Genomic DNA, 19,179 nt, shown 5'->3' with positions numbered 1-19,179 from the left:
TTGAGTCTAGCCTTCACCTGGGTCACAAGGACAGCAGTCCAACCTTAGGATGAGACAGTGAGTCTAGAATCAAGACATGGCATAGAGACTCATTTGAAAAGCAATCGTGGGGCTAGAGAGGTGGCTCAGAGGTTAGGAGCACTAACTGCTCTTCCAGTGGTCCTGAGTTCAATTCTCAGCAACCACATGGTAGCTCACAACCATCTTAATGGAATCTGATACCATCTTCTGTTGTGCCCAAAGACAGCAACAGTGTACTTATATAAATAAAATAAATAATCCTTTTTTAAAAAAGATAAAAAGCACACTCTAGCCTTGAATTTGTATGGGATGAGGATGAGTTGGGTATTTTCGGTTTTTTGTTTGTTTCTGTTTTTGCTAAGGCTTAGCAAATTGTATGGGCTTCTTTTGTTCAGTGTCTGATATTTTCAGATCTCGTTAGGGTAGAATGCAGGGTGTGCAGGCAAAAAGGTTATTATTTCATTCTCTCATTACTACTGTCCTCCTTGTGCAAAACCTTCATTGGGTTTGCTAGCTGTAGCCTCAGTGTCACTTCTCTCTTCTCTTTCACTTTTTCATGTTTCACTATAGGTCGTGGGAATCTCCTAGCATGTTCGCTAACATATCTTTTATCCCTATTCTTATTGGTCTTCTTTGTGGACTAATTCTTTGTAGTAATTTCATATTTGTAAGAATTATTTCTTGTTCTTCATCTACAAATATCTTGTGACTCTCTGAGAACAGTAATTGAAATTTTATGGAGTATGGCTAGTTCCTTGTATTATTAGTTTCCTCCTAGGTTAGTTATTCTGACTTCTCCTTGTCCTGTCCTTTCCCTTTATTTTGGAATTGACTTTTTTTCTGAAATCTTCCTTACGTTTTTGGTGATATCTGTTGTATATGTCTTTTTCTGAGCAGGAGGCCATGCTAACTTATATGGGAGGCTGGAATCTCTTTTCTCTAAAGGTATTTGTAACAGTTTTTTTTTTTTAAGTGGGAATAAAAATTCCAAGTTTTCTAATGGGACTACACATTACTGAATATCTTGGATTTGTAGTACTGTTCATCACAGATTCCTATCCTTCTCAAAGATACAGTCTAACCTAACAATGCCTGCTCAATCTAGATGTGTATATAATTAAGCTAAGAAGATATCCTTTATTCATCACTTAATTAACTTCTAACTGATATATCTGTAGTTTGTATTCTGTCCTAAACATGCTCCATTTCTGTTTCCTTATGAGCCATCCATATTCAGTGAATTTCTTCTGTGTTAGCATTAGTCAGGATGAATATTTTATTCCTTTCCAAAAAAGAATTTAGCTAGTAAATGTGGAAAGGAGAACTGACATTTGTCAAGTTAATGCTATGCTAGTTACGTTAAGCTTTCACATTAAGTATTTTAACCCTTTGAAATAGTTATGTATTAATTTTTATTAGTAGAAAGAGTCAGACTCATTAGCTTGACTAGCAGGAAATTCAGCCAATATGACACCAAAATATGTTATTTTCTTTAATTTGAAGTATTCATAGAGCATTGAGTATATAGGCCTAACTAAGGATACCTATGCAATGAGTCTTGGCTGAAATATTTTAAGTCTAGGAAAGTTAGGTAAAGGAATTTAGACTGACTAAATGAATAAACAAATAAATAAATAAATATCACAGTCTCGTTCTTAATTAGTGGAATGTTGTAGTAAGTCAAAAAAAATTTTAATAAAGATGATTCTGTGCTAGCCAAATATTCATGTTATGGTAAGGTATACCTTAGAAGTAACAGCAGTGATAAAATGGCATAAGGTTGAGAAAAACAGCTTGAGGGGGAAATTGAAAAGAAACTTCAGAGTATTCTGTATCTAAATGGGTATTACAGGGAATAAGGAGAGACGAGTCAAAAATTGACTGCAAATTGCACAGTTACTATAAGAAAAGATGAGTAAATATATTGATTTTGCTTCCCTCTCTGGGATAATTATTATTAACTTTCAATATGGGAAAGTTCAAAATCACCTCAGGGATGGACCATTCCTGTGGAGATTATTACATTAACTAAAGAGAGAAGATTCACCCAGAGTGGGTAGCATCATTCCTGGCTAGGGTCATAAATTGCATAAATGGAGAATGGGATCTGAATAGTACTGAATGTTCATCACACCAAATAGCCTACAATTCTGTTCCTACTATCATGCTTTCTTGCCTGCAGCTACAGCTTTCATAGCACGATGGACTATTTCTTTCTGGAACTGAGATTCCAAATAAATCCATTCTCTATTGTGTTACCTCTGGCAACTTATTTTTTACCACAGCAGACAGGAAACGAAACAGAAATTGGTATTGATAAGTGGGACTGCTGTATTCATAGAGCTAGCCATGTGGCTCTTAGGCCTTTGAAGCTAGCTAATAGAAAGATGAAAGAGTTTAGTGTGTTGAGTAAGAAAAGCCACTTAAATGCTTTAAGAAGAGCTTATGATGCCATTCTTGTAGGAGAATAAAAAACAATAATTATAAGAGAACATGGACCATGGAGTACTGCTACTGTAGTTTTAGAAGTTACTCTGTCTGGAACTAAAAGATATTGTGGGATATTTTGGTCAAGAAGCTGAATGTGTTCAGCCCACATTCTGAGAAAAAAATTGTCAGAGAAGTTGAACTTAAAAAGGATGGATTAATTTGCTTGACAAAGATATGTGTGAGCAACGTGAAGTCAGACAAGTAAGCAACTGTCACTGTTATGGATTAGTGACATTAAAGAACAAGCTACTGCCTTGAGTAAAAAACCCTACTCATCTAAGGCTCCAACTTGTAAAGACATAAGTTAATAATAAAGGAGAAAGACTGAACTGAGAATGTGTCTGGGGTGGAGGTTCACTGATTTTCTAAATCAACTACGTAGAAAAGTATTCTCTCAGGAAATAAGATATAGTTTAAAAGGGCCAAGTTGGGTCATGAACTGGCAACAATGCTTAGTAGCATTCTTTACATGATACTTGTTTTGAAGGTGTAAAGGGTTGTGTGAAGGAGGAATCACAGATAGCAGCTAACAACAGCCAATTTATGGACAGGTCAGAGTTTCTATGACCGTAGGCGGCCATTACATGATGCTATATGTGGTGATTTGAAAAAAAAAAAAAAAACTGTCCTCTATAGGCACTTATTTACCTGCTTATTCATCAGGGAGTATAACTGTTTGAAGGAATTATAAGGATTAGGGGGAATGGCATTTTTGGATTAGGTTTGTCATTGGGTTGGTCCTTGAGGTTTCAAAAGCTCAGGCTGTCTCCTGACCTTCAGATCATAATGCAGCTCTCAAGCTACTGCTCCAGTGTCATGCTCCTAGTTATGATAATGGACTAAGCCACTGAAATAGTAAGCATGCCCCAGTTAAATACTTTCCTTTATAAGAGTTGCCTTGGTCATCGTGTTCCTTCACAGCAATAGAGTAGTTACTAATACACTGTTGTCTGTGAAGTTCAAATTTTAATAGATACTCTGGGATATTAGATGCAAGGAGCATAGTAAACATTGAATGTAGTTAACCCAAGAGATACTATGTGTGCTGCAGGTGGCAAAGCCTGGGAAGTGGGCCTACCCAAGCCTTTTGAGTTTCATTACAAATCATGGATATTGATCATAAAACTACAGGATTTAGTGTTTTCTGTGCTGGACTTCTGTTCTGCTTTGTTTGATCATAACTTACTGTGACCTGCCTACTTTCAAATAAAAATGTGTGCTTTGTACAGTATATATTGGAATTACATAGAGAAATACATAACTTAGTTTTTATTTCATAGTAACTAATAGTTAAGAGACTCTGTACTTATAAAGTATTATAATTGCTAAAGACTAAGGGACTTTTAAGGCTTGGACTGAATGTATTTTCAATTATAACATTGTTGTGAGGATATGGAGATAAGGAGTGGGAGACAATGGCTTAAAAGAGTTTTATGTTTCTCTGGTCTAGAGAATTAGTGTCATGTTAGCAAGAGCCAATACACAGAGAGAAAGCTGTTTGGACAAAAACAAACAGCCGGGCGGTGGTAGCTCACGCCTTTAATCCCAGCACTTGGGAGGCAGAGGCAGGCGGATTTCTGAGTTCGAGGCCAGCCTGGTCTACAGAGTGAGTTCCAGGACAGCCAGGGCTACACAGAGAAACCCTGTCTCAAAAACCAAAAAACAAACAAAAAACAAACAAACAAACAACAACAGCAACAGAAAGTGATGTGTTTCCAACTCTGCTTCAAGACCTTTGATCTACAATGGTGACCTGCCTGCATGGTACTCTGGTACAGTAGTGGCACAAACATTCTGGGGAAAAACTAGTACATTATGACTGGTTCTAAGGTTCATTCCATGAGAGAGAAACCATAGCTAACACTGTTCTGTTTCCAAGAATCTGAAACAGGATAGACCTTGGGCCTAAGAGAAAACCAAATACTATTGTTCTGTGAAAAGAACACAAAAATAAAATGACTCCTAATGGTATTTTGTTGTATCCATATGTGGGACAGTAAACTATATCAGGAAGCTTGGTAAGGTCTGAGTCCTTGGAAACTCAGTGTACACAACTGAGACTGTAGGCAGCTCCCTGCTCCCTGCCAGATTCCTGGCCTGGAACATGTGCCACAATTCCCACATGAGGAAACATGACACATGGTCACCTAGGCCCAGGACATGGTTCTCTATGCTAATGAGGTTCCTAGAGGCCCCTAGGGTTTAGCTAGTAAGCTTCCTTTCCCAGAAATTCTTTCCTGCAAAAGGTATTTAATCTCTGGTCTACCCTGAGAAGTGGGTACACATTAATTTTCCATGATGAACAGTCAATAAATAAGTACTGTCTCTTTCATCAAGAAGTGGCATGATCAGCACAGAAAAGGCCTTTGTCTACAGAGCTGCTGCCTAAATCTTCTATATAGGGCCTATCTGCACCTCCCAGACAACCCCACCAAGCTAAGGACAATCACTGATAAGCTAAAGCAGATTCTCATTTCCCCTTGTCCCTAGGTTAGTTGCTGTCCTCAGCTAGCGGGCCTCCAACTATGTTCTCAACTCTTCTGGATTCAACAGTCCCTAAATGTCTAGGAATTTGGAAGCCCCTTGTCATTGCAGGCTCATGCACCCCCAACACTTCATTCTCAACTTCTCTGTGCAGTTTTCTAGTAGTGCCTAGATGCTTTGGAGATACCAGCTTTGGATTTCCCAGATCTCAGACTGAATTTTCCTACCCCAGCCAGTATCTTGGAGCTTCCCTAAGCTCAGCACCCATCTCATCAAAGAAGTTTGCTCCTGCAGTAGATGAGAACTAGATCAGAGACTTACAACTGGACAATGTGCAGAGCTCATTCCTAAATGGGATGTTTTTATCAAATGCCTTACCTCAGGGCTCAGATAACTCTTCAGAGGAAGAAATGAAAACATATTGTAAGAGTCAGAGTTGGTGGATGACAGCAAGGAAAGAGAGTCTTTCAGACACAACAGAACTGATACATGTGTGAATTCACAGGATATGGCAGCATATATATGTTTGCACAGGTCCAAACCAGAGTTACAACACTGAGATGGAGAAATATATACAAACTTCCATCCCTAACTAAGAAGCTATCTCCAGTTAACAACCACTCACTGATTAAAACTGGGTTCTCCTAAGTAGTATATCACTGAATATACGAACCATAAAGTTAAGAGCAGGTCCCATGCCCAGCAGTACATGACCAACACAAAATGAACTAAAAGGTATTTTTGCAGATTTTTAATGTCTCATATTGTCTTTTTGGGCACTTTTTAAAATCTTGTGTTTTGCTTATATATTATGGTTATATAATATATTATGATTATATAATATATGATAATATATTATATATATTTGCTTATGTATTATCAGACTTTAAGCTTTTATAGGTCCTGTTTATATGTTTGTATATGTATTTGTGCATGTATTTATATGTGTATGTATTTTGTGCTCTTTCTTCTTTTTGTTTCTTTATTTTACTTTATACTTCTTGTTGCTTTTATTTACCTGTTTGTTATCTTAAGAGAGAGAGGAAAAAGGTATGGACTTGAAATACTAGGTAGATAGAAAGGATCTGAGAGGAAATGAAATAAAGAAGAAATAACATGAACAAAATATATTGTATTCGAATCATTATATTTTCAAAAAAATTTTAAAAAGGAATTATGTTTCAGTGTCAAGTTGAAAGCATATATATCATTGTCCTGGTTAATGTTAGTTGTCAGCTTGACAGAATCTAGAATTACCAAGGACATTATACTTTAGAGATTCCTGAGGGGAATCAACATTCCTATACTACTTAAGATGAAAAGATCAACCAGGACATGATATAAATGGAGGAAGAGAACTGAACAGTACCAAACATTTGTGACTCTTTTCTTCCTGAGTCTTGATGCAATGCAATCAGCTAGCCATGATGGCATGCCATCCCTGCCTGCTATCATGTCTTCCCTATGAGCATGGACTATTTATCTCTGAAAATAATAAGCCAAAATAAACATTTTTTCCTTGAGTTGTTTTTGTCAGGGTACTCTATCACAACAGGAAAGAGACACTTTCCCAAAAGCCCTCTCCAAACTCTAAGGAAACAATCTAATGATGCAAACTTATGAGTGCTAAAGAGAGGGTGGGATGCCAAAGATTCAGAAATTTTAAGATCTTTAGAAGACAAAGAATAATGAGCCAAGACAGAGATAATTCTCCATTTGCCTATTCCAGCATCCTGTAGGAGAGTCCCAAGACAGTGCCAGGTTGGGGTACACAGTAAGATATTATCTCAAAAGTAAAAGGAAAAAATTGACAAAAAATATAGAATGAATAATAATTATAGAAAAGATGGATTAGCAGAACAACCTGTAACTAAACAATTGTGAAAGACAGCAACAGGATGAAAACTGGTGACCTCCCCATAGCACAACCCTATGTGAAGTAGGACCATAGAAGTACAAGGCCACCCTGAGCAGAAAGTGATTCTGAATACTCATTTAGAAATGAGTTTGAAAGTTTTACGGAATTTGCTATAGAAACCTTCTCTACTTAGAGTGTAGACCTAGGGAAAAAATAAAGGCAATTCCTTAGTCACCACTGTTTCAAAACACTTAAAATAAATAGGAAAAATAGTATACAAATTCACAATTATGAGATATAACTTTGAAAGTCAAAGTATCAGTACACATAGTTTTATGCTAAACAAACCTAAAAAAGGGGGGACACAATATTCCTTTAAAATCAATAAAAAGGTTCCAATCACAGTTGAAAATAAAACTGAATAGGTAGCCATAGAAGAAATATAAACCTTATAAAAGATCTATTCTCTCCAAACAAAAGGCTGAAGTGAGTTACAGTGACAAACGTCTAAGGGGAAAATAATACTCAACCGTTTTACCTTCTCCCCCACTAATGAATGGAAGGTAGGCAAACACTTCATCTTTAACTACATACAGCCCTAGAGCAATCCTGGAGCAGACTCTAGAGTGCTTCACTATTGCTACACTTTACACACAAACACAGAATCTTAACTTCAGGGAAATACTAATATACACAAGTAACAGCTTATGAAAATATAATCAACTTCAGCTTTTGCAAAAAGGAGTAATGTTAGGAAGTCTATTATGAATTTTTTTTAAATATTAAACTTTACATTTTAAAACTATGTGGTCATGTAAAATGTTTAACAAGCAACTCAAATTAGTCTCTATTCATAGCATAAGTTCATTTTAATATGAACTATAAAAATATATGCCCACCTTGATAGATTCTCAGAAACTATTAAATTTGGAAACCCGAGATCAATGCCTACTTTCACTTTCATTCACCAGTATTTTAAAAGCCCACCTATTGTAGTAAGCAAATTAAATTAAATTTAATAAGACATAATGATCAATAAAAAGAGCCAAATAAAAAAGTATTATTTGTGGGGCTGGAGAGATGGCTCAGTGGTTAAGGGCACTGACTACTCTTCCAGAGGTCCTGAGTTCAATTCCCAGCAACCACATGGTGGCTCATACCCATCTGTGATGGGATCTGATGCCCTGTTCTGATGTGTCTGAAGATAGCTACAGTGTGCTCATATACATTAAATAAACAAATAAATAATTCTTAAAAAATATTATTTGCAAATGATGTGACCTTTTGAAAAGGAAAATCTAGTAATGTCAAATACAAATTATTAAAAATAATGTAAATCATAATGGCAATATGTATAAAAATATATAAAAATTAAAAACATTACTATACACTATATTTATTATATAACATATAATATATAATAGGTAAAAATATACGATACAATAACATTGTTAATAATAAAACTCATATTCCAGTGTAAATTTTAAAGTACCAAGTATAAAATATTATTTACAACCCCTAAGTTTGTAAATATCTAAGAACAATAAAGCAAAATTGTGCTACTACAATATTAAAAGGAAACTGTCAAGTTTAAAGACTATAAAATGTCAACTGAAAATAGAATATTGAAAAAGACCACATATAAAACCATCTTCTCATTACTAATGTATGGTGCCTAGCATACTTAGGAGCTGGTAAAATGTTCAGAAGGTAACTGTACTAGCTGCTAAGCTTGACAACCTCAATTCTATTACCAAGATGAACATGATGGAAGAATTACCTTATAAGCTATTCTCTCACTATGTGTGCACTGTGCAATGTGTTACCATAGCACATATGCACATGCACGCACACACACACACAAGCACACACACACAAATAAAAATAAATAAATAAATAAAATTGTAATAAAAATTTTTAAAAAATGAGATGCTATAGTGTAGTAGATTTTTTAAAAAATCAGCATATGATTACATTGTGAGTAATATTAGCTACTGTTAAAATCATTTAGAAAGAAAATGTATTTAAGAAAATTTTTTAAAGATTTTATTTACTTATTTTATATAAATGGTGAGTACACTGTAGTTACCTTCAGACATACCAGAAGAGGGTATCAGATCCCATTACAGATGGTTGTGAGCCATCATGTGGTTGCTGGGAACTGAACTCAGGACCTCTGGAAGAGCAATCAGTGCTCTTAACCTCTGAGCCATCTCTCCAGCCCATATTTAAGAAAATTTAAGCTACTCATTTTAAGCTACACCTTTGCTTTTAGGAATTTTTTAAATAAGTAGTGTTAAAATGTTTTCTAGCCATGAAGAATCTAAGTATTCACTAAAGATTGCTTAAATATATTTTGATATTTTGTTACTATGAATACTGCAAATTCTTACAACAGAGAGAGTTCTATATAATATAAGAAAACCCAAATATATCATTGCATTATACTGGCATGTTAGAAAACTTTGTTGTATTTATAAAATATATGCTTTTATATGTTATAAAGGCATGCATACACATAATATCTGGAAAAAAATCATTATAGCACTAAGAATTATTTAAAGCAGAGACAAGTTTAGTGGCTACTGTAAGTTTACTGAATATTGAAGACAAACTAAAACAAAACCATTAAGCTGGAAACCCTAGCCTTGAGGCAAGCACTTGAGTGCAACTGATTTATCCAGGAAGCATTTCCCTGGAAGTCTGTGAGAATGGGAGAAAGACACTGAAGTGTGGACACAGAAAAAGCCCCACAGATGGCAGCTTTGGGCTGAAGTAGCACCTAAGCGATCTGAAAGCTAGCTACTCTGAAATCCTCTGCTGTTCCTAACTGGAAGTCAATTACTCAGCCATAAAACAAGCATCAAATGTGTATATGAACTGAGAACTACTAGGAAATAAACTTGGTAAAGTTAAACTCAAAATAGAACTCCAGGTTCGGGAACATTTTATTTTGTTTAGACAAGAACTGTTTATTTTGTTTAACTTGTTTGACATTATGGCAAGACTTGCTTAACCAGGCAAAGAAGTTAGGAACACCTTAGTGTAGTTTCTGGGCAGAACATGGACTTTCGAAGAAATTTCCTTCAATATCATTTTCCCAAGTTTCAATTATGAGTATTTTATAAAGATGGCACTCAGCATGAACCCCACAATTGGCTACAAATGGATGTAGCCATGAATCCAAAGTTGAAGTTGGTGAGCAAATTCTTCATGGCAATTGTGTCTCTGGAATACTTGGTACTTTTGTCTCTTCACCACTAAAGTAGACACAGCATTCACCACTCTACTTATTTGTCAGGGTACTGTGAAGACGGCCATGAGGTAAAGTGCAGGAAAATGTTTTTCAAACTATACAGTCCTAACTGTAAAAGTAAGGTAAAAACATTACATTTTAGCTCACCTAACAAAATGGTGGTTTAAAAGAGCTGTGCTTGGCTTTAGATATGCAAGTGAGAATTAACAGTAAAATCTAAGTTAAAATGAACAGTAAATAGTCTTGGATGCTGATTAATGCAGGTAGACACTAAAGCCCAAACTCCTGAGTCACCATCTCAAGAGCAACATGCCTTTGAATTCTGCTTCCATTTCTATTTCAATAACCACTCTCTTTAAAATGCTCCAAATCAACTCCTGATTTGGATTACCTAAATGAAAATTTCTATTAATACCTGTTACTGTCACTACAAATGTTAAGGGGTTCCTTCACTTCCCATTCACTTATTGTACCTGTTAACTGTGCAAAATATGCAGGTTTATACTCATCAGTCACTTTCACCATTAAACATGAAAGAAAATGAAGAGAATTCTGGAACAGACAACACACACACATGAAAACCAGTAGAAATTATACATTTTTTCCTACATTAACCTATATTATTTCTTATATCATTATATTATTATTTACAGAGAATAACTATACATGCCAAACTGCTTAAAATAAACTGGTGAATTTCAAAATTGCTCATTAAGTGTCATAATTTTAAAAAATCATAATCTTGAACACTTTACTTATTATGTGCAAGTACACTGCAGCTTTTTTTTTTTTCAGACATCCCAGAAGAGGGCATCAGATCTCATTACAGATGGTTGTGAGCCACCATGTGGTTGCTGGGATTTGAACTCAGGACCTTCAGAAGAGCAGTCAGTGCTCTTAACCGCTGAGCCATCTCTCCAGCCCAACACTTTACAAAACAGTGTATAAAAATGTTTCATGCCTTTTAATTTAGTGTATTTGTCCCAAACCTACCACCATTTCAAAGTCAAGTTTTACTATGAAGATATTTAAGATGTTTACAAAAGGGTTAAACCCCAAGACTAATTTTTTATTTCCTTTTATTATCTTTTACAGTTAAACCCAGTGGTGGTTTTCTTCACATTAGATAATTCATGTCAGAATTGTTGCTGGCTTTACCTTTTTAATTTTGTGGCATTTGTATTTGAACCTCTGAAGTCTTTTGAAGTTGAAGGTAATTTCAATTTAAATAGGCAATATTCTAGAGAGGCATGCAGAAAACACTGGCTGGTTTTCTGATTGTAAAATTCTAATAGTCCATAAATTATTTAATTTAATAATCAGCATTTGAGTGTCAATTCACTTTTTATTTAAAAGAAAAATGAGTAGATGTTAGTAGTTTGCAATTTGAAGATGGTATAACACTTGAAAGTACTGTCTTAATTAACATTTTGTTGATTTTCACTAATTATATGCTTAATAAATATTAATGTTCTTCCCTCAGACTAAGTTTTCCTTTTCGGTAAGCTCCAGCCAGATTTAGCAAGGGCAGGTAGCACTAGAGATAACCAGATGCCCCCGGGGGGGGGGGGCGGGTGGAGGGGAGGCAAGCATAAGAAAATACGCAACACAAACCAAGGTTACTTGGCATCATCAGAACCCAATTCTCCCACCATAGCAAGTCCTGAACACACCATTCCACCAGAACAGCAAGATTCAGACCCAAAATCACTTCTCATGATGATGATACAGGACTTTAAGAAAGACATAAATAACTCCCTCAAAGAAATACAGGAGAACACACATAAACAGCTAGAAGCCCTTAAAGAGGAAACACAAAAATCCCTTAAAGAACACAATCAAACAGGTGAAGGAATGAACAAAACCATCCAGAATCTAAAAATGGAAATAGAAACAATAAAGAAATCAGAAAGAGAGACAACCCTGGAGTTAAAAAACCTAGGAAAGAAATCAGGAGTCATAGATGCAAGCATCACCAACAGAATACAAGAGATAGAAGAGAAAATCTTAGGGGCAGAAGACACCATAGAAAACATTGACACAACAGTCAAAGGAAATGCAAAAAGCAAAAAGCTCCTAACCCAAAACATCCAGGAAATCCAGGATGCAATGAGAAGACCAAACCTAAGGATAATAGGTATAGAAGAGAGTGAAGACTCCCAACTTAAAAGGCCAGTAAATGTCTCCAACAAAATCATAGTAAAACATCTTCCTAACCTAAAGAAAGAGATGCCCATAAGCACACAAGATGCCTGCAGGACTCCAAATAGACTGGGCCAGAAAAGAAATTGCTCCTGTCACATAATAGTCAAAACACCAAATGCACAAAACAAAGACTATTAAAAGCAGTAAGAGAAAAAGGTCAAGTAACATATAAAGGCAGGCCTATCAGAATTACATCAGACTTCTCACCAGAGACTATGAAAGCTAGAAGATCCTGGGCAGATGTCATGCAGATCCTAAGAGAACACAAATGCAAGCCCAGGCTACTATACCCAACAAAACTCTCAATTACCATAGATGGAGAAACCAAGATATTCCATGACAAAATCAAATTTACACAATATCTTTCCACAAATCCAACCCTACAAAGGATAATAGATGGAAAACACCAACAGAAGGAACAAAACTACACCCTAGAAGAAGCAAGAAACCCACATAAACATAATTCCACCTCTAACAACAAAAATAACAGGAAGTAACAATTACTTTTCCTTAATATCTCTTAATATGAAAATTAATATTACCAACATATCCTAATTGATTGAAATTCAAAAATATGAGGAATTAGAAATTTGTTAGCTACCATCCAGTGGTCTCACTAATTTGGTAATTGGAGAAATAGGTCCAATATTGTATACTTCCTGCTTGTTTGTACCTCACAGTGTCTTTCTGTGTGCCATATAATGGTCTTGAAATCATGCTTCTCCTACCTTAGCCTCTCTATTAGGAGGATTGTTTATTTAATGTTTTTATACGATACTATGATTTTCAGAACAGCTTACATATTTCAAAATTATTTATACAGCCAAAGAAACTAGACAATTAATTTTGGAGGTGGCTTGTTCTGAACAACAAAGAGTGAGACTGAATGCTTTGCTTGATATTTATAATCATCATATCAATTTTGAAGAAGAGGACTTTATAAGTTACTCTTTTTCTGAGATGAATGCTTTTTAAAATCATCACAGCCAATGAACCAGATTCTTCCCCTCACCTAATGCCTGTGCCACCCTCCAAGCAGAACCATTGTTCATTGAACAGTTGGGGAATGACTTCCTGGATAGACCATCTTAATACATACACCATTTCTTAAATGAATGTAACCTGTTCTCTGTGGGCTGAGAATAAAGACAATCACTCAAGTCAAATAGCTTTGACTATAACAGGAAGTCTGTATCCAAAAATTGTGTCTACAATTCATTCCTTGGTGCAGCAGAACTATCAACTCTCAGATTAGCTATTATGGAGGTAAAATTTTTGGTGATATGAGGGTCATTGAAGTACAGCCTTATTACAAAGAACTCCAATTTCTAAAAATTTTTCTTATTTTGTGTTTGTTCCACAGTAAGAGCCAAGATTTTAAAGCTCTACTAAAAACAAAACAAAAAAAAGAGAAATAAGACTTTATCTATTTATGTTCATTAAAAAAAACTAATAGTGATATATTATTTTAAAATATCATACAGTTAATATGTTTGGGGTTATTTAAAATTCATAGTGAGAAAAATGTGTATATCTTCAGTATTGCTGCAGACAAGCATCTCCATAAATCTGTTCAATTGACTGTTTTATATCAAACAACTTTTATGATGCTCACTTTTATTGTTATAATATTTTATAAATTTTAAAGAATATGATAGGAGTCTTGGGTTCCTGGGCTTGAGTTCTGAGGAGACCACAAGGAGAGAAGGTGAAAAAATGAGAATATGAGATCTATGGAGGAAGAATCTTAAAATAATGGCCATGTGGGTTGGCTAATTGGAGCTAAGAACAGTTCAGACAGAACATGGTAAATTATATAATGGGATTATTGGCAGGAAAATAGATATAATAGCATAGAGGATAGAGATCTGCCCAGCTCTTTTACTGATTAAAGCTTACTATAAATATAAAAAAAAGAATATGATAAAATTAAAAAAGAAAGGTATGGCAAGTATTGAAGGGGGTCTCTGGGACGAGTTGGGGTAACAAAAGGGAAAAAGAATGTGATGTAATTCCATCTACTTAAAATATGTTTTTAAATGATAACGAATTCAAATAAATTGAAATTATGTATCTTTTCTCATCATGATGCAATAAAACTTAAATCAATTAAAAAATTGCTAGGATATCTGGTTTGATACAGTTGAAAATACTTATTCAAAAATTGTGTTATAAAATCATACACCTGTACAACAAATATGCTACTTGGAAAATATTATCTTGTACATTAAATAAAATAATTTTAAAATGCCATATTTTAAACTGTAACTATGTACAAATCAAAACTATAAGATTTGTCTTATAATTAGTTAATTTAGTCACCAGACAAATCCAGAGATTGGTTTGTTGAATATTATATCTTAACAATACCTATAAAGTAACCTCACATGGATGAATGCTCAGAATCATTCAGAATGATTTATAAAGAAGTTTTAAAATAACCTTCTTCAAAATCAAGATATTAAATACCAGTTTCTAACTAGCAAAAATGCTATGGCTAAGATAGAAATGAGATTCTTTACAGAAACCTTGACTCAGCCTTGGGTTTCATTCCAAGGTGTACAGCTGTAATTCTTTTTTCAAATCTTACCCAGCAATGCCTCAGGTACAGGTGTTTACAGAATATGTAAATAGTTAAAGGCAATTCTGTGGTTTTCAGAATCAAAGATCTGTGGTATGTTTATATTCTTCTTTCATTGTAAACAATAAATAGCTATGGTATAAATTCATGGTATATAAATAAATTCATGGTATATAAATTAGTTAGTTAATACATAAGTGTTGGACAATGCAGTTTCAAATTCATGCTGACACATCATATTATATATAACAAGCCCAGTGCTATTTTAACTCGTGGGATTGCAAGAATTAGACATTTCAAGGTGCAGTGTAACTGGACCACATATCATAAAGAAAAAAAAGAAAGAGAGAAAGAAAGAAAGAGAGAGAGAGAGAGAGAGAGAGAGAGAAAAGAAAGAAAACTGAGGGAACACAGAAAACGAAGATTAAGAAAGATTTTCTTTTCTGTTTGAAAAATCTACTAGACAACATACTAAGTTCCCCAAAGGAGTCAGTTCTGTATGTGAAAAGTACATAAATATGAGTCAGGTAATACAATCTCAGAACATGCCAGAGAGACACAACTTTTACTGGGGTACAAGTGACCGTTTTTTAAGGTGTCACACTAATGATGTCCATAAGGACAGTTGGTCTGAACGTTCAGGTTCACTCTAAATCTCAGGCTTGATATGATTCTTTTCTTCTGCACAGTCATCTGAACAAAAGATGACTATTGATCCCAGACTGGAAAATGCTATTTTGATATTTATTGATCAAGTCTATATCAAGTCTTGTGATTGATAAGTTGAATACAGTGATATAATACTAGATAAGACAAAAGAAGTAGCACCTAAAGCAGTCACACTAAATAAACATTACAATTACAAACTCATTAAGGTAAGCAAAAAATACACTTAATAAATATGATTGAGGTGATATTACATAAGGAGGATGAACACACAAAATTTTATCTTTCAAGTATTCTGATTTTATAGGAGTGTAATGTAATAAACAAAATGATTCAGGATAACATATATTTTTAAATCATTGCTAGATTTTACATTAAACTAGATTTAATAAGTTGTTAAAATTCAAATGCAATATTTTTACCACTACACATTTTACCAAAAATTAAAATCTGTAAGAATTTGACACCTGCTAAAGTCATGTCATAAAACAACACTCATTTTGTTACACTATTAAATCCACACGCTAATTTTCTTTATCAAGTGACAGAAAAGAAACAATGTACTGAATAAGATCATCAAGAAAAGAATAAATAGAAAATGAGTATTCAAATGTGCATGTCCATAGTAATCCCATTTAATTAGGTGTAATACCATGAATATGATACTGAATATGTCTAGACCATGAGAGCTGTGCAAAGATGTAAGAGCATACACAGGTTTTTCATAGGCTGCCTGCAACATTTATCAACTCAGCTTATTTTATTTTTAAAAATTCTCATAAAATAAGTGGAAAAATTCTAGTTATGGGAAATATTACAACTGGAGCCATTTAAACTCATTTCTGCAATTGTGGTCAAGTTAGGTTTTAAAGGTTTTTATTTTAGGCCCACCGTAAATCTAATTAACTTGGAAAACATAAAGTCGGAAAACCTAGAGAGTCCTGAAGGCAGCCTGAGTATCCGTAGAGCACTCTGAGCTATCTTTTAACATCCTATATTTTGTTCTGCAGCCTCAGTAGTTCAGGCCATAAAATCTGGAACCCTGGATTCCGTTAACTGCACGGAGTTGGCCCCATCAAAGTTGTTTTCTGTCTTTAGCTGTTCAAACTCCATTTCACTTCCCACCTCCAGACGGAACACAGTGAAATCCAAGCTGCCTCTAAAATCAGTCTATATCTAAAATTTACCTGCTTTGGAAGAAGTGCTCATCTTCTGGAGTACCTGGGGGAAACGGAGTCGCCAAGCCTCTTTGGGCTGCAGGAAGGTCTTTCAACCCACCGGGGTCGAGTCTATTAGCCCTGGCCTGCACCCTGCGCCTAGCCCCTTTCTTCTTCACAATTAGTTTCTAGATGTGTCCGTTCTACATTACTTCAACAGTATACCCCAACCCTCTCTAAGCCCTTCCACTTGCCTCTAGGCTCCCCTGTCAAAGTGCCTTTCTTCCCCATCAGCAGTAAGGCAATCTGAACTCCGGTCACAATCTGAGATCACTGGGAACAGCTTGGCTCCCAAGTCCCTTACAGATTTCCCGCCGAAAGGTATCCCTGCAGACCCGGCACTCACCAGCTGCAGCAAGCCGGGGACTACAAGAAGAGGCAGCGGCCCCAAGCTCATCGTGCTAACTGGCGCGATCTCAGGAGCTGAGCTCCCTCACCGGCATCTGGCGCATCTACACTTTGGAATGAAGGCTAAGGACGCTGAGGACCCAGTGGCCAGTGGACACAGAGCCTAGAAGGAGGAGCCTGCCGGAGGTGTGGTCGGCGTGCCCTGAGCCTCTTTCAAGCTCTGAAGCCGCAGAGCTGCTGGGCTTCAGTACACTTTCTCAGGCTGCTCCTTGACTCTGTTGTGAGCAGCTGGGGGTCTGAGGATTTGAGGATAGTGGTTGGGGAACCACTATCACGACTGCCGGGACAGCCAAAGGCTCTCGTTCAGGAGCTGGGCGCAGAGTTCTGCACAGTCAGAGAGCCCCGCCCAGCATAGGGGCTGTAAGCTGTGCCTAGTGCAGGACGCAGAGACTCTGGCGCTTGTTAGGGAAGCAGAAGGGTTCCCCCTGGATGGATGCAAGAAGAATGCCCAGTAATGGCTTTCAGAAAATTTATAAGGAAGGTTACTCAGAGTTCTGGGGAGGCACGAGGCCGAGGCACAGGGAGGGGGGAAGGGGATTTTATGAAACGGAAGTAGCCTGAGCAACAGTCTAATGGGGAACCCTTACCTAGCTTATCTGGAGATTGAGAAGTTTCCCTGTTCCTGAGAAGGCTGTCTAGATTTCTGGAGTTGGGTGCTGTGGGATGCTTAGGAGAGCTAAAATTGTGCCAGTGGCAGGACAGCTAAGGGTGCTTGGCAATGACTGGCCACCAGGTGTTTAGGAGGTCAGCAAAACTGAACTGTGATACTGTTATACCTACCCCAGGGCGAAGGGAGAGAAGACAGAAGAGAGGAAATCCAGAAATAACCTGGTAGAAGGCAAGGCCAGGTAAGGCTGCAAACCTCAACTGTGAGCCTCAGTGTTTAAAAAAATCTCCTTTGAGGGCTCCTTAAGCTTTAAGACTGAGTGGAAAAAATAAAGGCACAGTGTTCAATGGGTAGACACCTAAATACAATCCATGATGATCATTATTGGACAAATGTAAAATCTACAATTTAGAGGGGTTAAACATCCAAAGCAACTGGAGTCCTGACATATAGAGACAAATAGCTCTTACAAAAGGAAATTGGAGGCAAGGAAGTAGAGCTGAAACTGACAATCAAGCCCTAAAATCCAAAATAAAACAAATAGAGCAGTTTGGTTTGCAATTTGGGAGAGGAAAAAAAAAAAAAAGAAAAGATAGCAATAAAGTTGCATTTCCCTTATCTTAGCATCCTGAACTCAAAACAAAAAAAAAAAATCTTTTAGAGAATGGGGCCAAATCTGAGGCAAAATAGCCTTGATTCCAGATCTCCAAAGCAGAGGAATTGATAAGAAGAGGACAAAGTCCTACTCATACTCTCAGTGGATGTGCTAAGAATGTGCATCAGAGCAAGGACGTTATTCCATAATGTTGTACTATTATACCACTGTGACTCTGAAAGCATGTTGTTCCCAACACTATGGAGGGAATGTTTCTCCATACAATTTCTTTCCTTTGTGGAGAGAGACAGAAGCAAGTATATAACCATAGGACATGTCCTTTCTAAGCATTTGTCAAGCCTGATTTTGGTGTTCCAAAGACTTTGTGGAGGCTGATACACCTGTGCTTGTCTTTAGATTTTCTTTGAAAGATGGTATCACTATTCCGTTGCTACCCCTAACAAAAGTATGCTTACTATTGATTCTAGAGTTTAATTTCATCATTTCCTCTGTGTGTGTGTGTGTGTGTGTGTGTGTGTGTGTGTGTGTGTTGCTGAAAATTGAACCTGACATATCTCACATGCTAGGCAAGCTCCCTACCACTAACCTATATTGTTAACCCTAGAACATTATTCTGACCTAGAAAGATAAATAAGATAATTTTAAAATTTGAAAGCTATTTTTAATGGTTAATTTCCTGACACTGAATTTGGGGGAATCTTTTTATTTTATTTACAGGCAACTGCGCAGATGGTAAAGGACTTAACAGAACATATTGAACAAAACCAAAT

General features: G+C 36.1%; 1 protein-coding gene across 1 annotated transcript in view; it reads right to left on the bottom strand.

Annotated features, from left to right (window-relative positions):
• Window positions 1–17,424, bottom strand: part of Nxph2 (neurexophilin 2) — a 97,875-nt gene extending 80,451 nt beyond the window's left edge. The window contains exon 1 of the mRNA XM_031369217.1: window positions 17,125–17,424. Coding sequence (XP_031225077.1) covers window positions 17,125–17,175 — 51 coding nt within the window. The 5' untranslated portion in view covers window positions 17,176–17,424. The remainder of the gene's footprint in view (window positions 1–17,124) is intronic.
• Window positions 17,425–19,179: the final 1,755 nt, after the last annotated feature.

This window comes from Mastomys coucha, unplaced genomic scaffold, assembly GCF_008632895.1.
Source record: "Mastomys coucha isolate ucsf_1 unplaced genomic scaffold, UCSF_Mcou_1 pScaffold15, whole genome shotgun sequence".
Lineage (NCBI taxonomy): Eukaryota > Metazoa > Chordata > Mammalia > Rodentia > Muridae > Mastomys > Mastomys coucha.
This window is presented reverse-complemented; position numbering and strand designations above follow the sequence as displayed.